The sequence below is a fragment of the Haemaphysalis longicornis genome, unplaced genomic scaffold (assembly GCF_048455015.1).
Source record: "Haemaphysalis longicornis isolate Haplotype H1 unplaced genomic scaffold, Haemaphysalis longicornis Haplotype H1 scaffold_9, whole genome shotgun sequence".
NCBI classification, from domain to species: Eukaryota; Metazoa; Arthropoda; class Arachnida; order Ixodida; family Ixodidae; genus Haemaphysalis; species Haemaphysalis longicornis.
In genome coordinates this window covers 117026832-117042048 of record NW_027526460.1, presented here as the reverse complement: position 1 = coordinate 117042048, position 15217 = coordinate 117026832, and the positions used below count along the sequence as shown (strand labels likewise).

At 46.7% G+C, this 15217-nt stretch overlaps 2 protein-coding genes across 2 annotated transcripts in view; both read left to right on the top strand.

Annotated features, from left to right (window-relative positions):
• Positions 1-15217, top strand: part of LOC144151808 (sodium-coupled monocarboxylate transporter 2-like) — an 89278-nt gene that overhangs the window by 66659 nt on the left and 7402 nt on the right. The window contains exons 10-13 of the mRNA XM_077682942.1: positions 2663-2730; positions 3009-3095; positions 6840-7012; positions 7670-7773. Of these exons, the coding sequence (XP_077539068.1) occupies positions 2663-2730; positions 3009-3095; positions 6840-7012; positions 7670-7773 (432 nt within the window). The remainder of the gene's footprint in view (positions 1-2662; positions 2731-3008; positions 3096-6839; positions 7013-7669; positions 7774-15217) is intronic.
• LOC144151809 (uncharacterized) lies at positions 9037-10974 on the top strand. The gene is made up of 2 exons (XM_077682943.1): positions 9037-9765; positions 10852-10974. Exons 1-2 carry the CDS (start codon positions 9148-9150, stop codon positions 10876-10878), a joined length of 645 nt encoding a protein of 214 aa, XP_077539069.1. The 5' UTR covers positions 9037-9147; the 3' UTR covers positions 10879-10974.

The window sequence follows — 15217 nt, the reverse complement described above, 5'->3', positions numbered from 1 at the left end:
CAAATGGCAACGCTGCATGAAGAGGGTGAATTTTTTTACCATAATTTGTATATTTCTTATTTAATATCCCATGTTTTCTACGAAACATTTTTGCCAATCAGAATTTTCTAGGTACATGAGTTGGTTTGCATCCAATGTTGAAGGTAAGAATCTTTGGAGTTGATAAGGATCGTTTTCTGGGGATGACGATGAGGACACGCGCACGATTTTTTTTATGGAAGGAGAGTGTTGTAATATTCTCTTCACAAGGGCCACGGTATGGGAGCTTCCTTTCTGGTTGGTCGGCTGCATCTATTCATTCCAGTTCCTCGTGTCGGCATATGATTGTAATGTTGAAAATTTTCTGCATTTAGAGTAGGAGGGTCTCTCTGAAGAGTTTGAAGATTTCGCCTGTCCGAATTCAAACTTAAGCATTTGTTTGACAATTTTCCTAGGAGGATTGGGAAACGATCGCTGAAACTTCCGGTTTTGTTGTTTTTGGGTAAAAGCTGGTCATGCAGTCACCGTTTGCCGGGGTGGCTCTTTAATACGATTGTTACCTTGCAACTTCGGCAAACCCCGGTGTCGGTGTATAGCGCGTCTTCATAGCTGTATACAACCCAACGTGAATTTGATTCTGGCCGGTCACCTGTTATTTGGTGGGTTTGGGCGGATCTTTTTTTTAGAGAGGCGTATGTTTTATGAAAAATCACTGCATCGGTGACATGTTGATCATATCTACTGGTCGTTTCTTCTCGGGAAGGCAGCCTAGCTTTCTCAGGATGCCGTGTCCCGATTTCGGTTTTCGAAACACTCTGTTGGGCTGGAAGAGTGGATTCACTGATTTCGTGAAGGTTATAATTAAGACCCTTTTTGAGGGCCTTTTAGATGCTTCTAAAAAAGGATAGGTTGAGAGCTGTGTTACCTGATGCCCAGATGTTGTAATTAATTCCTTTTTTTGGTTTCAGTATGTTTTAGGCCAGGCCTCATGGTATCTGTCTAGCGATCAGTGTCCGCATAATTTTTGTGTTCTCTTATTCGGTTATTTCTCTTTTTCTGTGGTCAGGCGATTTACCATGTGGTTCAAACGTTAAGAGATTTTCCGTATGTGGTAGATTGCGAGTTCGTTTCTGTCACCTCTGTGTATAGTCATGCCGAGGATTCTTATGTGGCTGTTCTCGGGTACGGCATTCAGATCTACCTTTATGGTGTATTTAGGCTGGTGCGCGTGGCGCCGTATGTCGTTCTGAAGAAACAGCTTGCGATGGTGATACCGCTTTGGAATATTCCGAAAGTAATTCGAAGATTCCTGTACGTATACACTATATAGCGGGTTTTATGCCTTATTAGGGCATAGTAATTTCTTTCTGATCATAATGGAGACATTCCTCCATTTTGAAGAGCCTACTGTTCACTTTTCTCCCTATTTAAGTTATGTGACAGAACCGTGGCGCCGGCATTAGTGCCTGTTGGAAAGACGGGTCATGGTGTCATTTGCGGGCGCGAAGCACCGCAGTGTCCGCCGAGCACGGTTATACCTCCAAAGGAGTGCAGAAGGAACTTTACTCCGGAGACACGGTGCCTCTTTGAATCGGGAATCCTTCCCGTCGTCTCCGTCGTAGTATCATTGTCCTTAGTTGCACATTCCCATTGCCGCTGCCACGTAATCCATATTCAGGTGAGCCCCAGATTCTATCACACTCTTATTGTGCTCTTGGAAGCGAGGTCATATTTCCGTGGACGCTTGAAGAAAAGGAATGATAGCGGATGGTTAGCTTCCCCGCAAAAATATCAGGATGTGCCTGGTAACCCTATCGTGTTCTTAAACGCGCTTGGTTAGTTAAGTTGGGACAACAAGGATGCCAGACAGGCGGAGACACTATAGACTAAAGGGACTTTGTCGTCCGTCAAGAAAGCCGTACTCAGGTGTTTCCACTTCGTAGGATACGTTGCTGCCTGTTATGGCTGCCTGAAGACGCCAGCAACGCGAAACCAATAGATCACTAATAACTGAAATATCCGCCGACGAAATGTACGCTCGATGGGCCCGTAAGGTCTTCAATGCTTACAAAATTGTACAACTACAAGATTCATTCAGGGCATTCGTCCACCTATTGTATTCAAGAAGGCAGTCTCTTGCTAGCAGTGGTACTGTGATTTTTGTTGAGTGCAGCTTTCGTTGGTACCAGACATTGTATAGAGAGATGTATTGCAGTAAAACGGCTTTTAATTTGAGAGTTCAAAGCTTGTCATTCAAATAATAAACTGGGTGATTCCTACAGACCTTGTTTCTCTTTTGGATGGTAGCACAATATTGAAGATCTTTGCTGATAGCCCAAGCTCCATAAACAACTCAGTTCGGGCACTGTTTCATTTATGGAAACTGGAAAAAATAACAGAGTACTGTCAATGCCCTTGGAACATTGTTCACTGAAAGCAACAGAACTGTTGATATATACGTCCAACTAAATTAGGCATGGTTGCATAAAAACCTAATTATACCTATATGGGCTCTGTTTATGGCATCTGTTATTATAATTACTAATGTTAATATTATAATAATATTTTATCCTACTTAAAAATGGCACGGCAGGCATGTGCTAAAGCATCCCTTGGGCAGCTACCCTTTTGCTCTCTTCTGCAAACAGTAACGTATTTTAATGCATATTCCTTATTTTTTCAGCGTTCGTGCTCGGAATTATAATGACCCTATACAGCTGCATCTGCGTCTACATGGGATCAGTAACCAGGGTAAGTAGCGGTCACATTGAGGCTATGAAATATATAATTTCATGGTCCATACTGCGCTGCACATGCGCAAAATCTAACCAGTCCAATGCACTCGTGCTCCGCTCCTATTCCACACAAAATAGGTACTGATATTGCGGCACTTTATTTCCGGTCGTCATAGTGATTATTCATGAACATTCATTACCTAGATGTTAAAATGTTGGAACCAATTCATAATCAAAAAAGAGCATTTGCTTGTACATCGTCTGATACCATTCCATTGTGCTTTTGTTCAACAGGTGGTAATAAGGGTTTATTCTGCCGCGACGGGTCCCTTTGTCGGTCTGCTTATACTCGCTGTGGCATTTCCCTTTGTGCATTCTAAGGTAAGCACTCTCTGCTCAGACGAATATGTTTTTTTTTAGTCAATTGACATTTTTAAGAATACGGTGGCACATATTTTTTATAATTACGGTGTTTAGAGCAACGAATTACACGCCGAAAAACGCTGTCCCCATGCCACCCTCCACACCTCAACAACGTCGAACCTGATGTTTCTGTAAGCAAATACAACTCCCAAAATTCACATTTTGTGACCTCACGCGCTGCAGCTACTCTGAAATACTAAGCATAGCTACTAAAGGGTTATGAAATAAACAGACCACATACAGCTATTTGGCCTGCACCAAGATTTTGTTACAGGAGCAATTCGGTTTTCGGCCTCTCTAAGACGAACGGTATGAAGTACACCCACAAGAAATTCAGCAAGATTGGCATTTGTAAATTTCAATGCGCACGTACTAAAAGAGAGTTAGAGAGGTGGAGGAAAATTTTTGTTAAAGGCCAACTGCACTCAAATTTTACCTCGTCCAAATTTGCTTTTAATGCGTAGTAAGTACCCCCAAATAAGCTGAGACACAAGTGGTAGCCCCGTGAAACGCCTCGTTAATCAGTCAGAAGCGTTTAAAAAGGCTCCGCCGCAGACCACTCTGCACCTGCCGGCGGATCGCGTAAACAGCCATGACGCGCCTGTGACGTTCCAGCCGACGGTGGCTTTTTCCTCTGGCCAGCCACGCAGCGGGAGAACCTGTCGAGCTCTGCTGCCCCGTGCGCGCGTAGAGCTTGCGCGCAGACATTCTCCCGAACTGGTGACCGTCCGGCCGCTCGCTGGACGGCTGCAACGTCACTGCAATGGCCGCGCTCTCCTCGGTTTCGGTTTCAAAATCGCCGATTTTTGCTGGCCGCTTGCGGCGTCCACGTGCGTATTTCAGCTGTTGTATTTTGGTTGAGGTGTCGGCGTAACGCCAGACAGTTACCGGCCTCTGTCCCCCCTTCCCCCCCCCCCCAACAACCACTTCATCATCATCATGTTGCTTTCTTTTTAAGCAGACTATACGGAAATAGGGTTTTCAAGAAGTCGAAATTTTGAGTGCAGTTGGCCTTTAAGTGTAATTGCTATTAAAGCGGGGAATATGCTCAACGTGCTGTGGACAAAATACAACTTCGTCCTTTTTTAAAAGCCCTAAATATTTTGTAGCTCACTCAGCTGTGTCCAAGCAGCAAAAGGATTGTAACAAAACACTCAAGAATAATTTACCAACTTTCAAATTTCGCGGCACACTGAGGTAGTACAGGCAGGAGTGACGTGTATGGATCGGATCTAAAACATTTTTGTGAGTGCGTTTAATTGCGCGTTCACATTCAACTGGTACAACCAAACAAAGCCAGGGGCCCAGCTATAATCCCCCACTCAAGGTTTTTGGTGTTGGCTGAAGTCGGAGGCCTCCAATCGAACACACAAGATTCTGTAACCTCAGAAAAATGGCCGGAAATTGGCTAGGAAGTGGCAACTGTCGAAAAAGGCTTTCTTTAGTATCCGAATAATTTGTTCGAAGGTAACTATAAAATTGCTATTGTCATCGAGACAAAACAGCCTTTTTAATGGACGAGCATGTACTTTCTCTTCATGGCCCCTGTTATCTTCTAATAAAGTGCACCTGTAAGTTCCGCTATGGTTTTAAGCAGTGCCTTGCTCCTTGATGCTTCCACACAGTTTACAATCCAACACATTTATAATCAAGCATAACACCACCAATCAATTTTGAAAGCAACCTTCATTCACAGAATTTCTTCGTCTTGTAATTTTGTGGTTCTGTGATTTGTACTTTTGCAGCTAAATACGCTTAGATATCCGTACTTTGCTAAAAATTAAAATAGCACTTGGCAAAAGTGCAAGCTAAAGAGGACGAACAATCTTTTGATAGGGCTTATACGGCATACAACACGCATAAAATTTCTCTAATAATTCACAAATGTAAAAGTATATCTAAAGCTTTTACAAATACAAGCTTCAGATATATTTTTTTCTGAGTGAAAAGAAAATTCTCGCTTGCCGTGTCAACGACGTTGCTCTAGAGCTAGAAAATTGTGTGATGAGGAACTGAACCTCTTTTATGTGAATATTCGTGCAATACTTTGCAGATGTTTTTTTTTTTAATGTGATTGTCTTGTGTCCCATGACTGCACTTCCTTTAACTGCACAAAAATGGAAGTATAATTGGCATCGCACGCGCCTTTGCGTATACCTCCCGTCAAAAGGATCTCGTATCGATCATGATGAATGAAGACCTGAACCAGCGATCAGTTCACGTTTCCCTCATCCCAACACATGTACAGTACCGTGGGCGGCAAGTGAAGTCCTACTCCTATAAAGCTGCATGCGTTTTCCCCGCTTTGTATCCTGTAGGTAATTGCCTTCTTTCGTGGTGTTGTGTCTTAAGGCTAAATTAGTGGCGTGCGCCAAGTTTGGGGCCCGGAGAAACATCCCTAAACATATTTACAGCGGGTCTTCAAAATATAGCTTTATGGTTTCCCAAAAAATTAGCACTGGGAGGCACGCGAAGACCACCTGTGCAAATACGTTGTGTGTACACAGTATTAAATGGTGCTGGGTTACTTTTTATAAGGGGGGGGGGGGGAAGGCGGTCAGAAACGTGAGTCTAAATCTCCACACACGGGCGTTTCAGCTTTTCGCATCCTTTTGAAGAGCAGCTCCCGAGGCCCGGATCCGACCCGCGTCCCCGGCCTAAGCAGCCCACCGCCTTAGGCAGAGAGCTATCGCGCCGGACGCCATTCTTAACCTGCGGATAGAATGCTCTGTTGCAACATGCTTGTCTTAGACGCCAAGAGGACCTTTAAGGGAAAATCCAACAGAGCATTATTTGAAAAAAAAAATCAAAACTATCCTTTTATAGCTCTCTCAATTCTAATATAGCTGCAAAAACGTTCTTTTCAACAGTGCAGACACGACGCATTGAAACACTTTAAAAGTTTCTTCTACAGAATGCCAGGAGTGAGATAATTCGATAAATATTTATTACAGAGTTATCAGTATGTTAGCTTATAGTTATCATTCAAGTGGTACAATAAATGCCACAGTAAGGACTGTTGGCGGTGGCTTTATCTAGTCTCTAGGACGACATAAGGGCTTACTCAAAAAGGGGATAGAACGTTTTCTCTAATATCTGGCTTTAGTGTTTCAAATCGCACCTGTTTTATTAAAAAAGTGGTATTGTGACTGAAAAGAAGTTGTATTTGGTTTGCATGGTAGCGTTAAACTAGCATACATCCCCCCCTGTACCACCTAGAGACGGCAAGCGTGGTTGGGGGCAGCAGAAAGTTAGATGGGCAATTAAGATCACGAAGTTTTCGCGGATAAATTGGTCGCAGGGACCGGGATAATTGGACTTTATTGGGAGCGGCCTTTGCCTTGCAGTAGGCGTAGGCAGGCTGGTGCTGATGACATTCTTTCGCCGTTTGCAAATTACACAACTCTTCGAACAGGTTCACAAACCGGTTCAAAGCTTGGGAACCGGTTCCGTGCGTGATTTCATCCAATCGGAGCTGAACTGAACCGGAACGAAATAAATGAATAAAAGCCGGAACCGTAATCGAACCATTAATTTTTTTCTCTTCGACATGCTGGAAATATTATATAAAATATTTTTTGATAAGCATCTTTTCATGACTACCTGTGTTATAAACAGCGAATGTATCTGCTAAGCCGTCTGTTTGAATATTTTTGATATCGGGCCTTCATATATGAACTCTCATGCTTCCTATTTTTCCAGGGAGCGGGAATTGCAACACTAGTCATGCTGATAGTGCAGATGATTATTATGTGGCAAATAATTACCAAGGGAGCCATGACACCGCATATGCCGGTCACGCTTGACTATTGTCCTCAAAACAAAACCTACATGGGAGAAGCTGCGAATAGGACGGACACCTCGTCAAAAGAGAGGTTGACTTGAATTTGCTTCCTTCTTTCTGAAAAAACTTGAGGTAATCTTCTGTACGTACGTGGACAAATGAACCACGTGCAGGAAGATATGAGCAAGAATACACAAGTACCTTGCTTTTTTTCCGTTCAAGTGAAATTTTCGAACGGCTTCATTACAGAAACCACGTACGGGCCATTATTTTACCTCCAATATCCAAATCTTTGTTTTGGCATGTTCTAGTTCTTATTTATGTGTTCTCATTTCGTTTGTTCACGAATAACGTATTCCATTTTAATCAGTTTGAGATTATTAAGCGAATCTGCATGCACAGTTAATTGCTGGCAAATTAAAATTATGTAAATACATAATTCTGGATTGAGTGCAGCTGCTACAAGCAAATGTAAATAAATCGTTCCGGCATGAGTGCAGCAGCTACAAGCAAAAATAAAATTATACTAGTTCTCTACCCTTCTCTTTATTCATTTGTTATTGTCAAGACTTTGAGGTCGTCGAAAAAAATCATAGAATTACTGGGGTGTTGCACATCTCGCTTTGTGTCCAAAGGGAGAGATCATTATGGGATAAAAATGTACATAAGTGAATAGCAGCTTTCTTACTCCCACGATAGATCGCAAACTCTGCGCTGACCAGAAGCTATAATATTTCTTTTTTTACAGCGGGGAAAATACCAAGCCATTCTTCCCGATATCGTCGTTCTGGAGCTGCCTTTTCAGCACCTGCGGTACGGTGGTTCTCGGTGCTCTGATAAGCGTCGCAACAGGTGTGTAAGAGTTGTGACGGCTCGTTTATTGTGTCTGTTTCTTGGTGGCCAAAGGACATAAGAAATGCTACCTATGTCCTTTACGAACTTTTTTGTGTCTTCTTGGTTTTGGTGGGAGATATATAAGATGCATATATTTGATTTTGTAAGTGTTCTGTGTCTCTCTCTTTTTTTATTTTTTGTTTTTTTGAAATTCGGTTCGACTAACTATCCTTATGCAGGAGTTACTTCAACCAAATCTGCGTTTTTTTGGAAATGCAGGGCATTACACGGTCCTCGCAAAAGGGGGGGGGGGGGGAGGGCAGTGTACTCGGCAATGAATTCTACGCATTAAAATAGCGATGACAGCGCAATTGCTAGGGGGGCAGTTTCTGTTGTAAATAGGCTTGCTTTGTTATCTCCAGCCGCCTGAGCCAGGCGTGTGACGTATCAACAACTCAGCGTCATGTCTTTCCTCGCCCTTTCTTTTCTTCCCAACTCCCTCTCCCTTGCTATGCTTTAAATACTGTGTTCACGGACGAATAAATGGTTCAGTCCCCAGCGCTGTCTCGTCTCTCGTCCACGCACCGTGTGTGCGCCGGCTGTGTAACAGTGGCGACGAGCAAGAAAGGAACCCATGAAGTAAAAGAAGAGCACGGCGAGCAAAACCACGGTACGGTCCTTCAAGAACCTGCAGGAATGACAACGGCAGCCATGGCTCACCACCATCTTCCCGAGTATGACGGCGAGAGGGACAATTGGAAAGCGTACGTCATCAAGGCAGAAGCTTATTTCGAGGCAACGGGGGTTACCGACACAGCGAAAAAAAGGGCGTTGCTCGTAGCAGCGTTAAACACGAGGACTGTGCAGATTTTGGCTGGACGAGTCGCTCCCAAGAAACCGAACAGCCTAACCTACGAAGAAGTCGTTGCAGCGCTCGATGAATATTTTGACCCGAAGCGCCATGAGATAACGGAAAGCTTCCGGTCCTTCATTCGATGTCAGCATGAAGGTGAGCCTTTGCAACATTTCCTTGTCGACATCCGACGCATTGCAGACAACTGCAATTTCGGCAGCATGCTGGAACGAATGCTCCGCGACCGTATAGTCTGTGGTGTCAGATCAAAGGCTTTGCAAAAACAGCTTTTGGCAAAAGCTAACTTGACTTTGGAGGAGGCCGAAGCGATAGCATTATCAGCCGAAACGGCAGAAGATGACGCAAATAAGATATCGGGCGATACAACTACCGTACTGAAGGTTGACGCGCAGCGCGTGTTGACGAAATAGCCTACTCTAAAATGCGGACGCTGCGGAAGTAAGAAGCATAACAGCCACGCGTGCGGATGGGCCAAGAGTAGGTGCTATCGCTGTGGTAGGCCGGGTCATCTTGCGAAAATGTGTTCGCGCGACGCTCCGAGGAAACGCGAAACCGTGCAGACGCAAGGCATGCGGGGACGAGCACTGGCGGTGGCGGAAGACTGTGCGGATGGGAACGTAGACGAAGCTATGCACCTCTGGACTTTGAATTCATCTCGCAAGTGGCAATTAGAGCCCCCAATTCACAGGACATTCACTTGGTGCGGCGTTGACATGCCAATGCTGATAGACACGGGGTCGCCCGTCTGCGTTGTGCCACGCGAAATTTATGAAAAGAACCGGGAGAGATGGCCGGCATTGCAACCTTCATCTATCAAGCTTTCCTGTTATCTTGGCAAGCTCCCCATCCTAGGACAATTGGACATGAAGGTAGCCTACAAGGGTGCCGTAGTAGACTGCTCCTTGGTAGTATTAAATTGCCCCGGTCCTAGTCTATGCGGGCGGGACCTAATTTTTCAGCTGAGCAATGCAGGGTCACCTGTCCTTAACTTGACTGCGGAAGCCGGATCGCCAACGAGTCTGCCGGCCGTGGACGACATCGTCAGCGAGTTTCAAGACGTTTTCAGCGCGGAACTCGGCTGCATCAGCGGTCCCCCTGTGCACCTTAACTCAAGGAAGGAGCTACACCCAAGTTCTGTAAGGCACGATCCATTCCTTTCGCTCTCCGGGATAAGGTTTCTCAAGAACTTGACAGACTGGTAGCAATTGGGGTGTTATCACCGGTAGCGCATGCGGAGTGGGCTACGCCCATTGTGCCCGTCTTAAAGAAAGATGGAACCGTTCGGATTTGCGTCGATTTCAAGATCACGTTAAATCCTGTATGCGAACTGGAGCAGTACCCATTGCCGGTGATTGACGACATGTTTGCGTGCCTAAACGGGGGAGAGTACTTCAGCACTCTCGACCTGCGTGACGCGTATAATCAAGTACCGCTTGACGAAGAATCGCAGAAGCTATGCGTAATTAACACGCATAGAGGGCTATTTTGCTTCAAGAGGCTGCCTTTTGGCATAGCGTCTGCTCCAGCCATCTTCCAACGAAAAATCGAAACAGTCCTGCAGGGGCTACCAGGCGTGCAAGCTTACCTCGATGATGTGTTGGTTGCGGAGCGACAGAGAAGCAGCGAGACCCTGCGAGCGGTACTGCAGCGTTTCCGTGAGCATGGTGTAAAACTCCGTCTAGACAAATGCAAATTTAGTCAGCCTTCAGTCACGTACTTAGGGCACCAAATCGACAAAAACGGCCTACACCCCACTGAGAAACACGTGGAAGCAATCGCCCAGGCTCCTAGCCCGACAAATGTGCAGGAACTACGCTAATTTCTGGGCATGCTGTCGTATTACTCCAAGTTCCTTCCGAATATGTCATCTTTGCTTGCACCTTTGTACCAGTTGCTTGGCAAAAATGCGCGTTGGGTCTGGGGAGAAGCTCAAGACACCGTCTTTGCCAACGCAAAGCAGTGCCTACTTGCGGCAGGGGTGCTCGTTCACTACGACCCCGCGAAGCCATTAAAACTGGAGTGCGACGCTTCTCCGCATGGCATTGGTGCCGTGCTGTTTCATACAGATGGAAAAGTGAACCGACCCATAGGCTTCCGTTCGCGAACGCTGACCACTGCTGAGCGGAATTACTCTCAGCTAGAACGTGAGGCCTTGGCCCCTGTTTTTGGGGTGTCGAAATTTCGCGACTATCTCCTCAACAGAGATTTTACCTTGGTCACAGATCACCAGCCGCTTCTGGGCCTGCTGAACGCGGAGAAGCCGACGCCAGCGTTGGCCGCAGCTCGAATACAGCGCTGGGCTCTCTACCTCGGCGGATTTCGCTACAAGCTTCAGTATTCGCCCGGTAAGCTGCTACTAAACGCCGACACCCTTAGCCGGCTACCGCTGCAGACTCCAGCACCACCAGCGAGAAGCGAACCCCCAGAGTATGTTTACGCTCTAGCAAGTTTCGATGATGGTACTGTGTCTGTCGAAGAACTCAAAGAGCTAACTGCGCGGGACCTTTTACTAGCGGAGGTCGTTGAGTACACCAAGAATGGCTGGCCGAAACATGTAAAGGACACAGAGCTGATGCCATTCTCGGACCGCCGGTTAGAACTATCCGTGGCTCATGGGTTGTTATACTGGGGTCATCGAGTTGTTCCCACACAAGCACGAGAACGGCTGCTACATATGCTGCATGAGACACATCAAGGGTCATCGGCAATGAAGGCTGTCGCCAGATCGGCATTCTGGTGGCCGGGACTAGACCGAGAGATAGAACACCTCTCAGCGTCGTGCCACAACTGCGTGCAAAACCTGCCTATGCCAGCCTCCGCTCAACCAATGAGTTGGCCAGCCGTTAAGGAAAAATGGTCGAGGCTGCACGCCGATTTCGCCGGGCCGGTCGCAGGCAGCATGATATTGGTGGTCGTGGATGCGGCCACTAAGTGGATTGAAGCCGTGCCCATGAGGCATGCAAGCACGCAATCCACAATTGCCAGCTTACGCAGCATTTTTGCCAGATTCGGTGTTCCACGCACAATAGTTACGGACAATGGCACGCAGTTCACTAGTGAAGAATTCGCCACTTTTGCGAAGAACAATAACATCGCACACCTCCGTACGGCTGTGTATCACCCACAATCTAACGGGCTCGCTGAACGAGCTGTTCGGACGATTAAGGAAGCTTTAAAGAAGATAAGCGAAGGCACATTGGAAGAGAAATTAGTGAAAGTTCTTTTCAACTACAGGAGAACGCCGTGCACGAGGGAAAATCCCCTTCCGAACTTCTATTCGGCTACCTGATCCGCTCTCGTTTGGACTCGTGTTTCCCACCTTTCCCAGGGTCAACCCGGGAGACGGAAGAGTGGACACTGCCGCCCGACACAGCCGTGTACGCCCGTAACTACGGCCAGGGGGAGAAATGGACACCAGGGAAAGTTCAGTCCACAACAGGGTCTCGCATGGTCATCATACAAACGCCCGCTGGGGTGGTTCGACGTCACATAGACCAAGTGCGTTCCAGGCCGAGCCCGGCATCCGCTCGGAGCGGCGTTCACCGAGACCAAGACGAGGGGAGCCCTTCGGCTGCAGCTGCGCACACACCAACCGACAACGAAGGCGATTTGAACGAGCAGCCTGCAGACCTGGTGGCACCCGCAAAACCGCCACCGCCTATCCAGAAGGCGCAGGAACCACCGCAGGTTTTGCGACGCTCTACTCGGGAAAGAAAGCCTGTACAGCGTTTTCAATACTAAGGGAGGAGAAATGTTGTAAATCGGCTTGCTTTGTTATCTCCAGCCGCCTGAGCCAGGCGTGTGACGTATCAACAACTCAGCGTCATGTCTTTCCTCGCCCTTTCTTTTCTTCCCAACTCCCTCTCCCTTGCTATGCTTTAAATACTGTGTTCACGGACGAATAAATGGTTCAGTCCCCAGCGCTGTCTCGTCTCTCGTCCACGCACCGTGTGTGCGCCGGCTATGTAACCGTTTCATAACGCGGTGAACCCAGGTTCGTTTCCACGGCAAGCGCTTTTTTTCTGGTTTTCTGTTTTGTTTTGTGCGGCGGCTTTCGTTCAATCGATTTCTGTAGCGCTTGATTTTGCGGTGAAGTTATCGCTTTTTTTTGTTCTTTTATTATTTCTTTACTACATCAGAAACCCATGTGTGCTGTGCCTTCCCGTCTTGTAATGAGGCGGGCTGGGAAAGTGGAATGGAATGCTTTTGCACGCGATGGGCTCCTAAATTCGTTTTTAGGTTTGTTTTTCCCGCTTTAAAATAACCTATTTGGCTGTAATAATTAACCAAATTCCTATCCGGCCTTTTTTCCGAAAAGGTGTTGCCCACTGCGTGCTCACCCAACATTTCTCTCTTTCCTATGGGCTGCATAGTCCGTAACCCCAATTTTTAAAATTGAGGCCCGCACTTTGAAAACTTGTGGTCTCCTCGACTCCTCGCTATTTTCTTCACACTTCTTCCCCTAGCATTTCCCCACTCTTCGCCGTTGATGAATGTTTCCTGATAATGTCCCACACGGACAGAGCCAAGCCAAGTCAAGCAGTTGTTGGGGGGCTCCCACTTGGGCTCCGGCCAAAAACAAGTTTTTCAAGGGAATTCCAGTAGTACAACGATCGAAAAGGCTCGCCAGAAACTCATGAAGCATCCTGGACCCTGGACAAAACAAGATTATTCCTCAGGAGCCCCTGGAACCGTTGAAATCTGCCTGAAAAACAAGTAAGGCGGTGGTCAAGCCTAACCACCGAATTTTGATTGAATCCGGCTGAAACTTCACCCTCAGCGATCATTCCTTACCACAAACTTCCATCGGAACTTACAATTAGGCTAAAAAACAAGAAACTGCGTCTGAATTGGCCAAGAAGTTGCGAAGAAAGTGCAAAAACCTACAGTGGCCGTTTTGCGTGTGGGCGCAGCCATCTTGGTATCAGTGTTGCCAGCGCAGACTCCGGAATCTGCTAAGTTTGATGAAACTTGGAATTTTACTTGGCTGCTACGCAGCTTCCCTTGCTCCTGGCTCCAGTGACTAGTGGATTCGCGACACTGAAGTGAAGGTGTGGTTTCTGTGCCTTCAACGAGCAGCGCAACGCCTGGCTATGACAACTGGTCATCGCAGCTAGTTCACTTCGCAAGAGTGGTGCAGCGTGCGCCAGTCGGTTGGATCACTCCCGTGTTCCTCTCGGGTGCAGTGGGTTGACAGCGCCCTTTGGAAGAGCAGCCGCTCACGCATCCGGCCGGATCCAAGATTGTTTACTCAACGGCGTGGCTTCCAACGCTACTTTGATCATCGCCGCATCGCCCACCAATCAGCGTGGTAGGCTACCATCGGCTACCTTTGTAAGACGGCATCACGGGTGGCTGCTGAGTTTGGTAAAGGTGCGAAAGCGGTCTCCAAGTTCGCTAACCTACCTGTTTTGTGCAAGTAAGACTTTGGCGTTGTTGAAACAGTATCCCCTTGTCAAATTGCTGCGCACTGCTGCCAAACTTTTACTTTGCTACATGGCTGGCAACGCTAAGGAAATTATGAAGGCTCTTGAAGACTTCAAACGAGAAATGAGAACCGAGTTGCGGAGTGTGAAAGATAGTGTGAAGTTTTGTAGTGATACATGTGACGAAACAAAAGCGATCGGTGCCGGCCTGAAGGCACTTCGACAGGAAATAGCTCATCTGCTCGAAGCTAATGAAGCCCTTCAAGACGAAAACAAGCGCTTAACGCGGAGAGTTGACGAGCTGGAGCAGTACACAAGGTTAAATAACTTGGAAATAAAGGGCATCAGCTCAGACGAGGATCCTATTGACGTTGTCTAAAAAATCGGCGACGTTCTCAAAGAGCCTGTTTCTAGCCATGACATTGACACGTGTCACCGAATCCTAACGCGGAAGCCAGGCGAGACGAATATCGTGGTTCGCTTCGTCCGGAGGGATAAGCGCCACGCGCTTCTTGCTAAGGCTAGGAAGCAGAAGCTCACAACTAAGCAGCTCGGCTTGTCTTAGACCAACGCAGTGTACGTCAACGAGCATCTTACTCAGGCCAACAAACAGCTGCTTGGTGCCGCTATTGCCCGCAAAAAGGAAGTGGCATGGAAATTTGTCTGGACGAGCGGAGGAAAGGTTTTTTGAGCGGAAAGACGAACAAATGGACGCTGTGAGGATACAGGACTTGTCTGATCTGACCAAGATGACGAAATAAGAATGAGACGTTTGCAGCATGCTCGTCACCCCTGAATTGTCACCATGCATTTTCCACCTGCCTGTATTAGATACAAAACCGATTACTTTATTTCTAGCTTTAGCAGTGTCAACAAAAAATTGTTTTCAGCCTTCCATGTTAACATTCGGAGCATGAAAAACAAGCGAGACGAGGTTGATTTATTACTTGGGTCACTGTCGGTTGAGTTCGACGTTATGCTTTTCTCAGAAACATGGTTTGGCACTGACAGCGATGTGTGCTCCTTCGATAGCTATGTTTACAATGGTTTATCCAGGCCCCATGGAAGAGGGGGTGGGCTTGCTGTATATGTTAAAAAATGTCACTCACATTCTGTGATTGGCGATGTTACAATCACAAATTTCAATGTTGATTGTTTAGCT

Bases quoted from the DNA above. Each gene is read 5' to 3' on its own strand.
- LOC144151809 (XM_077682943.1), top strand. From the start codon at position 9,148: ATGTGTTCGCGCGACGCTCCGAGGAAACGCGAAACCGTGCAGACGCAA. The intron at 9,766-10,851 runs GTAAGGCACGAT...CCTTGGTCACAG, and splicing joins AGGAGCTACACCCAAGTTCT to ATCACCAGCCGCTTCTGGGC.